General features: G+C 33.5%; 1 protein-coding gene across 1 annotated transcript in view; it reads left to right on the forward strand.

The window, feature by feature from the left end:
* Window positions 1–1,641: 1,641 nt before the first annotated feature.
* LOC142333361 (uncharacterized) overlaps window positions 1,642–19,247 on the forward strand; it is a 38,952-nt gene continuing 21,346 nt past the window's right edge. The window contains exons 1-5 of the mRNA XM_075380383.1: window positions 1,642–1,788; window positions 6,554–6,703; window positions 8,196–8,348; window positions 11,742–11,879; window positions 14,272–14,409. Coding sequence (XP_075236498.1) covers window positions 1,642–1,788; window positions 6,554–6,703; window positions 8,196–8,348; window positions 11,742–11,879; window positions 14,272–14,409 — 726 coding nt within the window. The remainder of the gene's footprint in view (window positions 1,789–6,553; window positions 6,704–8,195; window positions 8,349–11,741; window positions 11,880–14,271; window positions 14,410–19,247) is intronic.

Genomic DNA, 19,247 nt, shown 5'->3' on the forward strand with positions numbered 1-19,247 from the left:
AAACACCGGAAGCTCTGACAGTCAGAACGTAAGATTTTTAAATCCTATATGTTGTACTTGGTGTACAGAGATACAATAAAGTGAGGACACCGGAGAATTTCAAGTTTGACTGCGTGTTAAAAAGGTAAGATTCCAACATTGTGACGAATCGTAAATAAACCTGAAATCAATAATTAAATAATTGTCTGAAAAGTCTTACAGGTATCATTTCTTCCCCTCAAAAACAAAAATTTCTGTAATATAAATAAAACAGTTTTTAACAAATGATATTGATATCAAAAAAAGTAAGACATTACATTTCTATTATCAAAATCTGTTATTATTTAGAATTTTGTTTAAAAAAATACATTTTAAATATATGTAATAGACAATAGATATACAATAATAGATAATAAACAATGTTTAAGCATTCTATGCAAAAAATAGAAAAATTTTTTCCAAAGTCTTACCAGCTTGACTTAATTTATTAAACAACGAATAATTGTATTATTTCTGTAAGTGTGATAGGTATTATTCTCTGTTTAATAAATGAAATTAGTTGTAATGATATGAAGTTATGGTGGAATGGAACGTTGAAAGCCACTTTTATTAATAAGCTACTAAGTACATTCTTGCTTAAGCAGTAATGTTCATAACTATAGCAATTAATGTTTTCGATCAACGAGTAATTTATAATTCTATGTAAAAGGAGTTCATTAGATTGAATTTTTTATGTTGTAAATAATATTATAAGAAGGTTAAGTAGTTGACAACTACTAATTTTCAAAAATTGGTCGTTTAATACATATTTGCATGTTGTTAAATAAATCGATTAATTTTAATAATCGACTAGTACGACTAATTTTAGTCGAACTATTCCCATGGTTGTATGTTACCGTGTAAGATTATGTTTAAAGTTTTTACAGAGTGAAAAAAGTTATATTATTTACGTGTCGTAAGTATATTTATATAAATAAAATTCAAAAATATATAATAAAAATAGTAACGTAGTAATAATAATAGAAACCTAAAATTAAATATATAGTAATAGGACTAATATTAGTATTGTTTATCCCGCGATTGTTTGCTAGTGGTTAAGATTATGCCTACAGATTTACCAGAGTGAAAGAAGTATTTATTATTCGTAAGTATATTTATATAAATAAAATTCAAAAATATATAATAAAAATAGTAACGTAGTAATAATAATAGAAACCTAAAATTAAATATATAGTAATAGGACTAATATTAGTATTGTTTATCCCGTGATTGTTTGCTAGTGGTTAAGATTATGCCTACAGATTTACCAGAGTGAAAGAAGTATTTATTATTTACGCGTTCTAAGCATATTAATGTAACAAAAAATAATAATATAGTAATTTCTATAGTAAATCATTTCTATACGTAACCGACTCAGGTTGGTGCTTTGGAACACTGATCAAGAAATTGTCATAAATTATCTTTGATATAATAGTTTGCTCCAAGCTTTCCCCTTCATCAGATGTTACATTTCAGTAATTTATCATTAACCACACTATTTAACTATTATTAAATAAATATTATTATTAATATTATTATTGAAACCACGTGGTTTCATTAACCACGTTATTTTAAGTTCCAGTATTATAATAAAATATTATCAAATATTTTTTTTTACTGAGTATGGATGCACAAACTTGTAATTCATTTTTGGAAGAAGATCCATTTTCCTTGCCTGTTAAAAAAGAAAATGTGCATGAAACAGAGCAGACAGAATATTTGTTTGTACCTCCTGCCAAGACAGATGATGAAGAAACAATATTTAAACAAGTAAGCCATTTTCTATTTTATGTTGATGTAAATTATAAATATAAGACCTAGTTATTGTAAGAATTCTCAATTTTTTATTCATCAGGATATATTTATTTACTGTTTATGGCCCTCATATGGTTTAGCATTCATGTCTGATATGAGATATTTTGATTTATAAGATTAAAAAAAGTTATTAACGAAGTGTAGGGAGATAAATAGCTATGATAAACAGATTGTTCTTAACATTTTAAGGTAGATAAACATTTTGATGACAGTACATAACAAAGAAAGTACAGTGAGCCTCATGTTGTAAACAAATCTGCCTAAACATTATTCTTTCTAGACCCAGATTCAATGTTTTTTACAAAAACTGTACAAAACTATCCTTGGCTTGGTCAAACATGTTCAGTTACAAGAAGGTTTATTATACTTTTTGACAATCTTCATTTTAGGTCACTGCATAATTATTTTTAAACAAGACTGATTATTTATATATGTTTCCAGCAGTGACATCATTTTATACAAAACCATTTAGATTGCACTTAGGTGCGAACATTTTTCTATTGGTTGATAGCTAAATGCCAATACCTACAATATACAGTGTGTTCCAGTGCTATCAAGTCTGATTATATAATGAAAGATGCCAGTTGCAAACTTCGAGGGCAGCTCAGTAAGTAGCTTACATTATTTAATAAAAAAAAATAGTTATCTAGTTGAAAGGGACAATCTTAAAATTGTTCTATATAGTCACCATTTAAATTGCACTTATCATAACAATGCATGAGCTTTCCAAATCCTTCTTTGTAGAAATCTGCTCCTCCTCTATGAATCATGAGACCTTGCCGTTGGTGAGGGGGCTTGAGTGCTCAGGGATACAGAGTAGCTGGACCGAAGGTGCAACCATATCGGAGAGGTATCTGTTGAGAGCCAGACTAAGGAATGATTCCTGAAAGAGGGCAGCAGCTCTTTCAGTAGTTGTTAGGGGCGTGAGTCACAATGACTTAAACGGCCGTATCAACATCACTCAGTCCTCTGAGTACTGCGCAGCTGAAAGCAATGGAAAACTACAGCTGCTTTTTTTCCAAGAAAATGTGGCTCTCTGCATTTTCACATAGCAACAATGGAGGCGCCTTCCTTGGTAAAATATTCCGGAGGTAAAATAGTCCCCCGTTCGGATCTCCGGGTGGGGACTACTAAGGAAGGGGTCACCAGAAAATTAAAAAATAACATTCTACGAGTCGGAGCGTGGAATGTTAGAAGCTTAAAAAAGGTTGGTAGGCTAGAAAATTTAAAAAGGGAAATGGATAGGGTGAATGTGGATATAGTAGGAATTAGTGAGGTTCGGTGGGAAGAGGAAGGCGACTTTTGGTCAGGTGATTTTAGAGTAATTAACTCAGCGTCAAATAATGGGCAGGCAGGAGTAGGTTTCGTGATGAACAAGAAGATAGGGAGGAGAGTGGAGTATTTCAAAACGCATAGCGATAGAATCATTGTAATAAGGATAAAATCAAAACCTAAACCGACAACGATTGTTAACGTTTATATGCCTACAAGCGCCCATGATGATGATGAGGTAGAGTGTGTATACGAAGAGATTGATGAAGCAATTAAACACGTAAAGGGAGATGAAAATTTAATAATAGTTGGAGATTGGAATGCAAGCATTGGAAAAGGCAAGGAAGGAAATATAGTGGGTGAATATGGGCTGGGCAAAAGGAATGAAAGAGGGGACCGACTTATAGAATTTTGCACGAAGTATAATTTAGTAATTGCCAACACCCAATTTAAAAATCATAATAGAAGAATATACACTTGGAAAAAGCCAGGCGATACTGGAAGGTATCAGATAGATTATATCATGGTTAAGCAAAGATTTAGAAATCAACTCGTTGACTGCAAAACTTACCCTGGAGCAGACATTGATAGCGACCATAATTTGGTGATAATGAAATGTAGATTGGGGTTTAAAAACCTGAAGAAAAGTTGTCAGATGAATCGGTGGAATTTAGAGAAGCTTGAGGAAGAGGAGGTAAAGAAGATTTTTGAGGAGGACATCGCAAGAGGTCTGAGTAAAAAAGATATGGTAGAAAATGTAGAAGAAGAATGGGAGAATGTTAAAAAGGAAATTCTTAAATCAGCTGAAGCAAACTTAGGCGGAATAAAGAGAACTGGTAGAAAACCTTGGGTTTCAGACGATATATTGCAGCTGATGGATGAACGTAGAAAATATAAGAATGCTAATGATGAAGAAAGTAAAAGGAACTATCGGCAATTAAGAAATGCTATAAATAGGAAATGCAAACTGGCGAAAGAAGAGTGGATTAAAGAAAAGTGTTCAGAAGTGGAAAGAGAAATGAACATTGGTAAAATTGACGGAGCATACAGGAAAGTTAAGGAAAATTTTGGGGTACATAAATTAAAATCTAATAATGTGTTAAACAAAGATGGTACACCAATATATAATACGAAAGGTAAAGTCGATAGATGGGTGGAATATATTGAAGAGTTATACGGAGGAAATGAATTAGAAAATGGTGTTATAGAGGAAGAAGAGGACGTTGAGGAGGATGAAATGGGAGAAACAATACTGAGATCTGAATTTAAGAGAGCATTAAAAGATTTAAATGGCAGAAAGGCTCCTGGAATAGACGGAATACCTGTAGAATTACTGCGCAGTGCAGGTGAGGAAGCGATTGATAGATTATACAAACTGGTGTGTAATATTTATGAAAAAGGGGAATTTCCGTCAGACTTCAAAAAAAGTGTTATAGTTATGATACCAAAGAAAGCAGGGGCAGATAAATGTGAAGAATACAGAACAATTAGTTTAACTAGTCATGCATCAAAAATCTTAACTAGAATTTTATACAGAAGAATTGAGAGGAGAGTGGAAGAAGTGTTAGGAGAAGACCAATTTGGTTTCAGGAAAAGTATAGGGACAAGGGAAGCAATTTTAGGCCTCAGATTAATAGTAGAAGGAAGATTAAAGAAAAACAAACCAACATACTTGGCGTTTATAGACCTAGAAAAGGCTTTCGATAACGTAGATTGGAATAAAATGTTCAGCATTTTAAAAAAATTAGGGTTCAAATACAGAGATAGAAGAACAATTGCTAACATGTACAGGAACCAAACAGCAACAATAACAATTGAAGAACATAAGAAAGAAGCCCTAATAAGAAAGGGAGTCCGACAAGGATGTTCCCTATCTCCGTTACTTTTTAATCTTTACATGGAACTAGCAGTTAATGATATTAAAGAACAATTTAGATTCGGAGTAACAGTACAAGGTGAAAAGATAAAGATGCTACGATTTGCTGATGATATAGTAATTCTAGCCGAGAGTAAAAAGGATTTAGAAGAAACAATGAATGGCATAGATGAAGTCCTACGCAAGAACTATCGCATGAAAATAAACAAGAACAAAACAAAAGTAATGAAATGTAGTAGAAATAACAAAGATGGACCCCTGAATGTGAAAATAGGAGGAGAAAAGATTATGGAGGTAGAAGAATTTTGTTATTTGGGAAGTAAAATTACTAAAGATGGACGAAGCAGGAGCGATATAAAATGCCGAATAGCACAAGCTAAACGAGCCTTCAGTAAGAAATATAATTTGTTTACATCAAAAATGAATTTAAATGTCAGGAAAAGATTTTTGAAAGTGTATGTTTGGAGTGTCGCTTTATATGGAAGTGAAACTTGGACAATCGGAGTATCTGAGAAGAAAAGATTAGAAGCTTTTGAAATGTGGTGCTATAGGAGAATGTTAAAAATCAGATGGGTGGATAAAGTGACAAATGAAGAGGTATTGCGGCAAATAGATGAAGAAAGAAGCATTTGGAAGAATATAGTTAAAAGAAGAGACAGACTTATAGGCCACATACTAAGGCATCCTGGAATAGTCGCTTTAATATTGGAAGGACAGGTAGAAGGGAAAAATTGTGTAGGCAGGCCACGTTTGGAGTATGTAAAACAAATTGTTGGGGATGTAGGATGTAGAGGGTATACTGAAATGAAACGACTAGCACTAGATAGGGAATCTTGGAGAGCTGCATCAAACCAGTCAAATGACTGAAGACAAAAAAAAAAAAAAGAAATCTGCTGCCTTAGATTTTTGGCACTTATCTTGCCCAAAAGTTATGATAAGCAAGCTTTCCTGATACAATTAATTGCAGTAGACTTTTGTGAAAATTGAGTTAAATAAAGGGACAGTTCTGTAATCGTAATGCAGCGATTTTCACAAATTTTATCGTAGATTACCATTGTCAGTTCATCAGTCACAAGGCTCGGCCAACCACTGAGGTCCTCATCATGAATATTGGTGCGGCCATTTTTAAACTGAATGCACCACTGCCTCATTCCACCATCACTCATTATTCCATCTCTGTACACCTCATAAAGTTGCAGATGAATTTCAACTGGTTTGAGGTTTTTTGCCAGTAAAAACCTAATCACTGAACACACCTCACAACTTGCAGGATTTTCTGCTGAAGCGCACTTTTCAATAATTCACAACAAATACAGTAGGAAAGTCATAGTCCACAAGGCTATGACAACTTGGTGCGTACTAAGTGTAGGAAGGTTTTGACACCAATGGCAGCTCTATCCCCATCATCTCCATGCTAGACACAAACGTAAGTTACTTTTTGGACCGCTCTCATTGTTACCTCCAAGCTCTTGACTTCGTCAGATGTTACATTTCAGTAATATTTCATTAACCGCACTTATTTTACGTTCCACTATTATAATAAAATATTATTACCATATATTTTTTTTTCAGAGTATGGATGCACAAACTGGTAATTCAGTTTTGGAAGAAGTTCCGTTTTCCTTGCCTATTAAAATAGAAAACACGCATGAAACAGAGCAAAAAGAATATTTGTTTGTAACTCTTTCCAAGATAAATGATGGACAGACAATATTTAAACAAGTAAGCTATTTTGTATTTTTTGTTGGTTTAAGTTATAAATATAAGACCTAGTTATTATATGAATTCTCAACTTTTTATTCATCATGATTCATTTATTTACTATTTACGGCACCCATATCTTTAGTAATTGTGTCAGACACAAGATATTTCGATTTATAGTATATAAAACAGTTATTAATGGAGAATAGGAAGAGAAATAGTTATGATAAACAGATTGCTCCTTACACTTTATGGTAGATAAACATTTTGATTACAGTATGTAACAATGGAAATACAGTGTGCTGATGTCTCATGGTATAAACAAAGCTGCCTAAATGTTATTTATTCTATACCCAGATCCAACATTGTTTACGAAAAGAGTACAAAACTATCCTTGCTTTTGTGGAGTATGTTCAGTTACTAAATGGTTTATTATAGTTTTTGATAATCCTCATTCTAGGTCTCTGTATTTTTTTTTTCAAACAACGTTGATATGTTTCCAGCAGTGGCATTGTCTTATACAAAACCATTTAGATTGTGTTTAGGTGGAAACATTTTTTTTGTTGATCGATTTATAAATGCCAATGCCTATAATATCTTTGTATTCCATTGCTATCAAGTCTGATCATATACTGAATGATGCCACTTGCAAACCACGAGGGCAGTTCAGGAAGTAGCTTATGTTCTTTAATAAAATACCAACCAAATGAAAAAAAAGAAATGTTATGTATTTGAAAGGGACAACCTAACTATTTTTCTACATAGTCGCCATTTAAATTGAGGCTTTTATCATAACAATGCATGAGCTTCCCAAATCCTTCTTTGTAGAAATCTGCTGCCTTAGATTTTTGGCACTTATCTTGCCCAAAAGTTATGATAAGCAAGCTTTCCTGATACAATTAATTGCAGTAGACTTTTGTGAAAATTGAGGTAAATAAAGGGACAGTTCTGTAATCGTAATGCAGCGATTTTCACAAATTTTATCGTAGATTACCATTGTCAGTTCATCAGTCACAAGGCTCGGCCGACCACTGAGGTCCTCATCATGAATATTGGTGCGGCCATTTTTAAGGTGAATGCACCACTGCCTCTCATTCCACCATCATTCATTATTCCATCTCTGTACACCTCAAAGTTGCCGATGAATTTCAACTGGTTTGAGGTTTTTTGCCAGTAAAAACCTAATCACTGAACACACCTCACAACTTGCAGGATTTTCTGCTGAAGCGCACTTTTCAATAATTCACAACAAATACAGTAGGAAAGTCATAGTCCACAAGGCTATGACAACTTGGTGCGTACTAAGTGTAGAAAGGTTTTGACACCAATGGCAGCTCTATCCCCATCATCTCCATGCTAGACACAAACGTAAGTTACTTTTTGGACCGCTCTCATTGTTACCTCCAAGCTCTTGACTTCGTCAGATGTTACATTTCAGTAATATTTCATTAACCACACTTATTTTAAGTTCCACTATTATAATAAAATATTATTACTTTATATTTTTTTGCAGAGTATGGATGCACAAACTGGTAATTCAGTTTTGGAAGAAGTTCCGTTTTCCTTGCCTATTAAAATAGAAAACACGCATGAAACAGAGCAAAAAGAATATTTGTTTGTAACTCTTTCCAAGACAAATGATGATGGACAGACAGTATTTAAACAAGTAAGCTATTTTCTCTTTTATGTTGGCTTAAGTTATAAATATAAGACCTAGTTATTGTATGAATTCTCATTTTTTTATTCTTCAGGATCTTATCATGAATATTGGTGCGATCATTTTTTAATGCACCTCTGCATCATCCCTCATTCCATTTCTGTACATCTCACAAAGTCGATGAATTTTAATTGGTTTGAGGTTTTCTGCTAGTTAAAACCTAATCACTTAATGCACCTCACAACTTGCAGGATTTTCTACTGAAGCGCTTATTTCAATAATACACAACGAACAAAGTAAGAAAAATCATAGTCCACAAGGTTCCAACACCTTGATGCGTACTAAGTGTAGAAATGTTCTGACGCCAAGAAGATGGCTCTTTCCCTAACATCTCCTTGATAGGCTCAAATGTAAGTTACTTTCTGGATCACCATTGTAATAATGAATGGAGGCCCTTTTAAACTTATGAGACTTTTCCCTTCCTTTACTCTGGAAATAGTACAGACTTTTTCCCCTTGAATAATTGTATAGAAGTTAATAGGTTGAGAGTTAAGTTAAGAGTAGCAGATAATTCAGTAGAAGGAAATTCTTATATACTGTTAAGTGCCGGTAGACCAAAAAGTGAATACAATTTAGTGGTAATCATTTTTCATTATACGTCCACATTGTTGAACTACTTTTAACATGCAATAAAGGATGAGTTATATCTATTTTCTTGATAATTTATTTGAATTTTCAAATTAATTTTTAGTAACTAATTTACTTAAGATCTTTATAAAAGCATTCACTTGCTACATTGTTCAAATAGAATGTATAGAAAATTTCAAGCATTATATTTGATAAGTCTTTTTTGATTTATTCTCTAACCAGTACAATAAAGTAATTAACACATTAGGTGTCGCAAGAAACTCATTGATTCTTCACACGACTGTTCAGTACAGGCCTTCAGGATCCATGGTGGTTGCTAACTCAGGCTTATTCATTGCTTTTACATATATTGTGGACTGTGATGTATGATTATGAACACCCCTGTCGCACAGTAAGAATACTTATATATACTCCTTTCACGTGCTGTCATCTTTTGACACCCTCAGTAACCAATATATGAAATCTATTCTGTTAGATGGTGTTTGTTAGTGATTAAGATTATGTTTACAGTTTTTACAGAGTGAGATAAGTGTGCATTATTTCCATGTTTTAAGTATATTAATATATTTAAAAATAATAATATAGTAATTTCTAAAATAACCCATTTAATCATTAATCATATTTGAGGAGCTAGGAGCTAAGTAAACGTTATATATTTTTTATGAAATAATGGAATCTCATCTGCTACAGAGTCAGACTCGCCCTGTTAGCAAACAGGAAATTGTTCATGAACAACAGACAGATATTCAGAATGATTCTATAAGCGAAATACGGGGGATATTCAATAATTAAAGAGATAAATTGATGTCGAAGTGAAACAGTTTGTAGGAGGAGTTTTGTATTTTCATGACTTTAGGTTCGCATCACTGAGATGATCTGAGAACAGGTGATGGATAAAAATCTTTTTGTTTATAACCTCAAAGTTGCATTTAACAATGTAGTGCCCACTTAAAGTTTCCACATTAGTTAAAGAATGTTCAGTGATCTGTTTCTTGAATAATTTTACAGTATGGTGAAAGTTGTTTGAACCGCAGATATTTTTGTAAGTGGGTAGAACAGTTAAAAAATGGTCGAACCTCAATGACTGAAGAGCAATGTCCTGGCCGGCCAGTTGAATTGTCAATTCCTTCACTTGAAACCTGCATTGATGACATTTTTCGTGAAGACTGACATATTACAGTTGAACAAATAGAAAAAAAGTTACAGTAAGTGTTGGCACAGTTCATAATGTTTTCAGTAACAAGCTCATGTACAGAAAAACAAGTGCAAGGTGGGTCCTGAAGGAGTTAACGCAACAAGGAAACAAGACTCAAAGTGTGTGCTGATTTGAAAAAAACATTAAGAAAGGGAAGGTGATCCTTTTCTAAACAAGATTTTAACGTGTAATGAAACTTGGGTTCACTATTTTGTACCAGAGTCTAAAAAACAAAGCATGGAATGAAGGCATACCAGCTCACCTGTCCGAAAGAAATTCAGAATGCAAGCATCAGTGGGAAAAGTCATTCTGACCGTCCTTTGGGATGCGCAAGCCGTCTTTTGTGATTATTTGGAAAATAAGCGTACAATAAACAGTACAATACTCAGACATGCTGATGAAAAATGTAAAGCCAACAATGAGAGAAAACATCACGGATCTCAAAGAAAAGGCGGATATTGGTACACGACAATGCTCGCCGTCACACCACATAGCTGACCCAAGAAACCATTGGAAAGATGGGTTGTGAAATACTACCACATCCTCCCTATTGTTTTGTATCGCTCTCCATAGATTTATCAATGCCTCACAATATCTTTCTGAGTTAATTGTGTTGCTATGTTCAAGGAAATCAATGAAAGCACTACCTCAGCAGCCCAAAACATAGTTGCCGTAATCTTTATGGCTGACAATGGTTGAAAACATTTTACTGGATTTCTGGGAGAACCAGTGTGCCTCCATTCTATGGGCTGTCATTTTGTTTCACAGTTGACATGCTTTACCCAGGTCTCATTTTCTGTTATGTCATGATCAAGCAGTGCATTACCATCCTCGTTGTAGGCTTCGAGGTAATTCAGCGATGCAGCAAGAAGCTATTTTTTTTTGGTCTTTCAAGATTTTTGGCACCCATCTTGCACATAACTTGTGATAGATAAGCTTCCCTGTTACAATTTCTTGCAGTAAACTTCGTGAAATTTGGGGGAAAATGAGCAATAGTTTCGTAATCATAAAATAATGATTTTCATGAGTTTTATCGTTGATTTTAATTGTCATTTCATCAGTCAAAAGGCTAAGCTGACCACTGCGGTCCTTATCATGAACATTGGTGTGACCATTTTTAAACTGAATGCACCACTGCCTCACTCCAATGTTACTGATTATTCCATCTCCATACACCTTACAAAGTTGCTGATGAATTTCAATTGCTTTGAGGTTTTTTGCCAGTAAAATCCTGATAACTGAACGCAACTCGCAGGATTTTCTATTGAAAAGTACATTTCAATAGTTCACAATAAAAAAAGTACAAAAATCACAGTTCACACGCTATGACATCTTGATGCGTTCTGAGTATAAAAACATTTTGACCCAGGATGGTAGTTCTATCCCCATCAATCTCCATGCTAGGGACAAATGTAAGTTACTTTTTGAACTGCTCTCATAGTTAGCTCCAAGCTCTTGACTTTATCAGATGTTACGTTTCAGTAATATTTAATTAACCACACTTATTTTAAGTCCCACTATTATAAAAAAATATTATTATTATTTTATATTTTTTGCAGAATATTGATGCACAGACCGGTAATTCATTTTTAGAAGAAGATCCATTATCCTTGCCCGTTAAGAAAGAAAACAAGCAAAAAGACAATTTGTTTGTACCTCTTGCAAAGACAGATGATGAGCAGACAATATTTAAACATGTAAGCGATTTTCTATTTTCTCTTTGTTTATGTTATAATTATAAGATCTAGTTATTGTAAGAATTCTCAATTTTTCTATTCATCAGGATACTTTTATGTAGTGTTTATGGCCCACATATGGTTTAGCATTCATGTCTGATATGAGATATTTTGATTTATAAGATTAAAAAAAGTTATTAACGAAGTGTAGGGAGATAAATAGCTATGATAAACAGATTGTTCTTAACATTTTAAGGTAGATAAACATTTTGATGACAGTACATAACAAAGAAAGTACAGTGAGCCTCATGTTGTAAACAAATCTGCCTAAACATTATTCTTTCTAGACCCAGATTCAATGTTTTTTACAAAAACTGTACAAAACTATTCTTGGTTTGGTGAAACATGTTCAGTTACAAGAAGGTTTAATATACTTTTTGATAATCTTCATTCTAGGTCACTGCATAATTATTTTCAAACAAGACTGATTATTTATATATGTTTCCAGCAGTGACATTATTTTATACAAAACCATTTAGATTGCGCTTAGGTGCAAACATTTTTCTATTGGTTGATAGCTAAATGCCAATACCTACAATATACGTGTGTTCCAGTGCTATCAAGTCTGATTATATAATGAAAGATGCCAGTTGCAAACTTCGAGGGCAGTTCAGTAAGTAGCTTACATTATTTAATAAAAAAAAAATAGTAATCTATTTGAAAGGGACAATCTTAAAATTGTTCTATATAGTCACCATTTAAATTGCACTTATCATAACAATGCATGAGGTTTCCAAATCCTTCTTTGTAGAAATCTGCTGCCTTAGATTTTTGGCACTTATCTTGCCCAAAAGTTATGATAAGCAAGCTTTCCTGATACAATTAATTGCAGTAGACTTTTGTGAAAATTGAGGTAAATAAAGGGACAGTTCTGTAATCGTAATGCAGCGATTTTCACAAATTTTATCGTAGATTACCATTGTCAGTTCATCAGTCACAAGGCTCGGCCAACCATTGAGGTCCTCATCAGGAATATTGGTGCGGCCATTTTTAAACTGAATGCACCACTGCCTCATTCCACCATCACTCATTATTCCATCTCTGTACACCTCATAATGTTGCAGATGAATTTCAACTGGTTTGAGGTTTTTTGCCAGTAAAAACCTAATCACTGAACACACCTCACAACTTGCAGGATTTTCTGCTGAAGCGCACTTTTCAATAATTCACAACAAATACAGTAGGAAAGTCATAGTCCACAAGGCTATGACAACTTGGTGTGTACTAAGTGTAGAAAGGTTTTGACACCAATGGCAGCTCTATCCCCTACATCTCCATGCTAGACACAAATGTAAGTTACTTTTTGGACCGCTCTCATTGTGACCTCCAAGCTCTTGACTTCGTCAGATGTTACATTTCAGTAATATTTCATTAACCGCACTTATTTTACGTTCCACTATTATAATAAAATATTATTACCCTATATTTTTTTGCAGAGTATCGATGCACAAACTGGTAATTCAGTTTTGGAAGAAGTTCCGTTTTCCTTGCCTATTAAAATAGAAAACACACATGAAACAGAGCAAAAAGAATATTTGTTTGTAACTTTTTCCAAGACAAATGATGATGGACAGACAGTATTTAAACAAGTAGCTATTTTGTATTTTTTGTTGGTTTAAGTTATAAATATAAGACCTAGTTATTATATGAATTCTCAACTTTTTATTCATCATGATTCATTTATTTACTATTTACGGCACCCATCTTGCACATAACTTGTGATAGCTAAGCTTCCCTGTTACAATTTCTTGCAGTAAACTTCGTGAAATTTGGGGGAAAATGAGCAATAGTTTCGTAATCATAAAATAATGATTTTCATGAGTTTTATCGTTGATTTTAATTGTCATTTCATCAGTCAAAAGGCTAAGCTGACCACTGCGGTCCTTATCATGAACATTGGTGTGACCATTTTTAAACTGAATGCACCACTGCCTCACTCCAATGTTACTGATTATTCCATCTCCATACACCTTACAAAGTTGCTGATGAATTTCAATTGCTTTGAGGTTTTTTGCCAGTAAAATCCTGATAACTGAACGCAACTCGCAGGATTTTCTATTGAAAAGTACATTTCAATAGTTCACAATAAAAAAAGTACAAAAATCACAGTTCACACGCTATGACATCTTGATGCGTTCTGAGTATAAAAACATTTTGACCCAGGATGGTAGTTCTATCCCCATCAATCTCCATGCTAGGGACAAATGTAAGTTACTTTTTGAACTGCTCTCATAGTTAGCTCCAAGCTCTTGACTTTATCAGATGTTACGTTTCAGTAATATTTAATTAACCACACTTATTTTAAGTCCCACTATTATAAAAAAATATTATTATTATTTTATATTTTTTGCAGAATATTGATGCACAGACCGGTAATTCATTTTTAGAAGAAGATCCATTATCCTTGCCCGTTAAGAAAGAAAACAAGCAAAAAGACAATTTGTTTGTACCTCTTGCAAAGACAGATGATGAGCAGACAATATTTAAACATGTAAGCGATTTTCTATTTTCTCTTTGTTTATGTTATAATTATAAGATCTAGTTATTGTAAGAATTCTCAATTTTTCTATTCATCAGGATACTTTTATGTAGTGTTTATGGCCCACATATCATGTGGCATTCTTGTCTGACATGAGATATTTTATTTATAATATAAAAAATATATTATATGGAGTATAGGGAGGTAAATAGCTATGATGAACAGATTGCCTCTAACACTTTATGGTAGATAAACATTTTTTACAACAGTACAAAACAAAGAAAATACAGTGAGATGATGCCTCATGGTATAAACAAAGCTGCCTAAACATTATTCATTTTATACCCAGATTCAAAATTGTTTAAATTGTACAAAGATAGTAAAACAGCACAAAGCTATCCTTGCTTTTGTGAAACATGTTCAGTTACAAGAAGGTTTGTTATAGTTTTCGATAATCTTCTTTTTTTTATATATAAGATTGGTCTGTTTCTTTATGTTTCTATCAGTGACATTGCGTTATACAAAACTATGTAGATTGTGCTTAGGTGAAAATATTTTTCTGTTGATCGATTATTAAATACCAATGCCTGCAATATATTTGTGTTTTGGTGCTATCAAATGTCATTATATACATAAAGATGCCAGTTGCATACTATTATGGAAGCACTCATACAGATGAGTTATTTGTGTGGAAATCAATTTATTTTATAACTAAGATATATAGATGTTTTTGGGCTCTTGGATTCTGTATAGCATTGCAATAAATGAATGAATGCAGGCCATGTTTATGAGGCTTTTTCATTGCTTTCAGTCTGATAACAGTACAGACTTTCTCCCCTTGAATAATAGTTTTAATAGGTTGATAGATACAAAAACATAAAAGAAGAGTAGAAGGAAATTCTTAAGTTCAGATAGACCAGATAATGAATACAATTCTGTGGTATTCATTTTTTAATTGATGTCCACAATGTTGAACTATTTTTTACATGCCATAAAGGATGTGTTATATAAAATCTTTTTTCTCTATATTTTATTTGAAGTTTCAAGTTAATTTTGTTTACTACAGTCATTTGACTTGTTTGTTGCAGCTCTCCAATATTCCCTGTGTAGTACCAGTTGTTTCATTTTGGTATACTCCCTACATCGCACTTCCCTAACAACTTGGTTTTGATATTCCAACTGTTGCTTCCTGCACAATTTTTCGCATGTACCTGACCCTCCAATATCAAAGCTAATATTCCAGGATGCTGTAATATGTGGTCTGTAAGTCTGTCACTATCCAACCATTTGATTTTTATCATGCTATAGCACCACATTTCAAAAGCTTCTAATCTTTTCTCCTCAAGTACTTTGATTGTCCAAGTTTCACTTGCATTTAAAGTTATGCTCCAAGCATATACTTTCAGAAATGATTTCCTGATGTTTAAATTAAATTTTGATGTAAGCAAATTATATTTTTGACTGAAAGCTCGTTTGGCTTGTGCTATTTGTCAGTTATCACTGCTGCTTCATCCATCTTTTAGTAATTCTACTTCCCAAATAACAGAAGTCTTTTACCTCCATAATCTTTTCATATTTTTATACTCAGTGGTCCATTTACATTATTTCGACTATATTCCATTACTTTTGTTTTGTTCTTGCTTATTTTCATGCGGTAGTTCTTGCGAAGGACTTCATTCATGCCATTCATTGCCTGTAATAAATCATTTTTACCCTCTACTAGAATTACTATATCATCAGCAGATCGTAACATCTTTATCTTTTCACCTTGTACTGTTACTCCGGATCTAAATTGTTCTTTAACATCATTAACTGCTAGTTCTATGTACTGACTAAAAAGTAACGGGGATAGGGAACATCCTTGTCAGACTCCCTTTTTTATTACGGTTTTTTCCTGTGTTCTTCAATTATTACTGTTGCTGTTTGGTTCCTGTAAATATTAGCAATTAATCTTGTATCTCTGTATTTGAACCCTAATTTATTTAAATGCTGAACATTTTATTCCAGTGTACGTTATCGAATGCCTTTTCCAGGTATATAAATTCCAAGTATGTTGGTTTGTTTTTCTTTAATCTTCCTTCTACTATTAATCTTAGCTCTAAAATTGTTTCCCTTGTCCCTATACTTTACCTGAAACCAAATTGATCCTTTCCTATTACTTTTTCTATTCTTCTCTCAATTCTTCTATACAGAATTCTAGTTAAGATTTTTGATGCATGAGTAGTTAAGCTAATTGCTCTGTATAATTCACATTTATCTGCTCCTGGTTTCTTAGGTATCATGACTATAACACTCTTTTGAAGTCTGACGGAACTTCCCGTTTTTTGTAAATATTACACACCAGGTTGTATAATCTATCCATTTCTTCCTCACCTGCACGTGCAGTAATTCTGCAGGTATTCAGTTTATTCCAGGAGCCTTTCTGTCATTCAGATCTTTTAATGCTCTCTTAAATTCAGATCTCAGTATTGCTTATCCCCTTTCATCCTCTTCGACTTTATCTTCTTCTATAACACCATATTCGAATTTATTTCTTCTGTATTACTCTTCAATATATTCCACTCGCCTATCAACTTTTCCTTTCATACTATAAATCGGTGTACCATCTTTGTTTAACACATTATTAGATTTTAATTTATGTACCCAAAAATTTCTTGTTCATTACGAAAACCATTCCTGCCTGCACATTATTTGAAGCTCAGTTGATTATTGTGAAATCTCTAACCAAATGTCGTTTTCCTGTTCTATAGAATTACTATATCAGAAAATTGTAGCATCATTAGCTTTTCACCTTGCACTGTTACTCCAGATCTAAATTGTTCTTTAACATCATTAACTGCTAGTTCTATGTAAAAATTAAAAAGTAACGGATAGGGAACATCCTTGTCCGACTCTTGTTTTTATTACTGCTTCTTTCTTATGCTCTTTGACTAATAATATTGCAGTTTGGTTTTCCTGTATAATTGTTATCAAATATTCCATTCTTCTATTACTAAACTTGAATCCTAAATGTTTTAAAATGCTGATCATTTTATTTCAGTCTAAGTTATCAAATTGCTATTGCTTTCTCACCTGCACTGGGCAGTAATTCTGCAGGTATTCCGGCTATCCCAGGAGCCTTTCTTCCATTCATATCTTTTAATGCTCTCTTAAATTCAGATCTCCCCTTTCATCCTCTTTGACTTCCTCTTCTTCCTCATTATCACCATTTTCTAATTCATTTCGTCCGTATAACTCTTCAATATATTCCACCCACCTATTGACTTTTCCTTTCGCATTATAAATCAGTGTATCATCTTTGTTTAACAAATTATTAGATTTTAATTTATGTACCATAAAATTTTCCTTAACTTTTCTGTATGCTCCATCTATTTTACCACAATTATCATTTCTCTTTCCATTTCTGAACATTTTTCTTTAATCCAGTCTTCTTTCGCTAGTTTGCACTTCCTGTTAATAGTATTCCTTAATTGTCGATAGTTCCATTTACTTTCTTCATCACTAGCATTCTTATATTTTCTACGTTCATCCATTGGCCGCAATACATTGTCTTGTCAATCTGTTTTTTACTAGTTCTCTTTGTTCCACCTACGTTCACTTCTGCTGATTTAAGAATTTCCTTTTTAACATTCTCCCATTCTTCATCTACATTTTCTATTTTATGTTTTTTACTCAGATCTCTTGCCACAAATTTTCACCTCAAATTCCACCAATTCATCTGACACTTTTTCTTCACGTTTTTAAACCCCAACCACATTTCATGTTACTAAATTATGGTCGTTATCAATGTCTGCTCTAGGGTAAGCTTTGCAGTCGATGAGTTGATTTCTAAATCTTTGCTTAACCATGATATAATCTATCTGATACCTTGCAGTATCTGTTCGCTCGTGGAAACAGCCTGGTGGCTTTTTCCAAGAGTATATTCTTCTATTATAATTGTTAAACTGGGTGTTGGCAATTACTAAATTTTACTTCATGCAAAACTCAATAACTCAGACCCTTCTTTCATTCATTTTGCCCAGCTCATATCCACCGACAATATTAGGTCAATCAAATTAAATTTTAAGACTTGTATAAACATGTAAAGATATGGTAAGACATGTAAAAAATAGGAAAACCTGTAGAAATGAATGAATGATGAACTACTTTTCCATCTTCTTGTTCTTCAAAATGGCACTCAAAGTTAGAGAAAAACAATTTTTTTTGTTTTAAAGAAAAACTAGATATTTTGCAAAAAAGAGTTTTTGGTTCACAGACTAGCTGAGGACACCAAGCCAAAGTCTATCGTCCCCCACAACACACATCAACGTGCCGAATCTAATAAATATTTTACGGTGTTCAACATGATTTAGCTTACAGAGAAGAAAATGATCGCTGTGGAATAATTTTTATATTAAACTACAAGTATTTGAGTACAGCGTGTGTATGTGTATCTGTACGTACTACTGACCAAACCTCCACCCCTTGCTGCCCACCCCCTACTGGTACCACTAACAAAGGATTTTATCAGGAGGGGGGATCACCCTCACACACAGTCATACGCTACATCACACTGTGCCAACAGTCACTAACTTCACACAAACTGCACAGCACAACCATGCACACACTAACACACAGCTTACAAACATATACCATTAACTTACCAAAGCCTTCATCAGACCCAGAGGTGGAGTCCCCCCAATCTCATCACACCCAGGTGAACCCTACAAGCTCAGGAAGCTCCCTAGCCACTCAGCCGGGGGCCTGTCTGTCCCCGCGCCCTCCATCACCTCACTCTGCGTGTCTCATCCTAGCTATTCAAGTCCTTCATCACTGCTCTAGAGAAATTAGTAATTGCGTTCTAAACTTCC

Source organism: Lycorma delicatula, chromosome 12, assembly GCF_047948215.1.
Source record: "Lycorma delicatula isolate Av1 chromosome 12, ASM4794821v1, whole genome shotgun sequence".
Taxonomy (NCBI): Eukaryota; Metazoa; Arthropoda; class Insecta; order Hemiptera; family Fulgoridae; genus Lycorma; species Lycorma delicatula.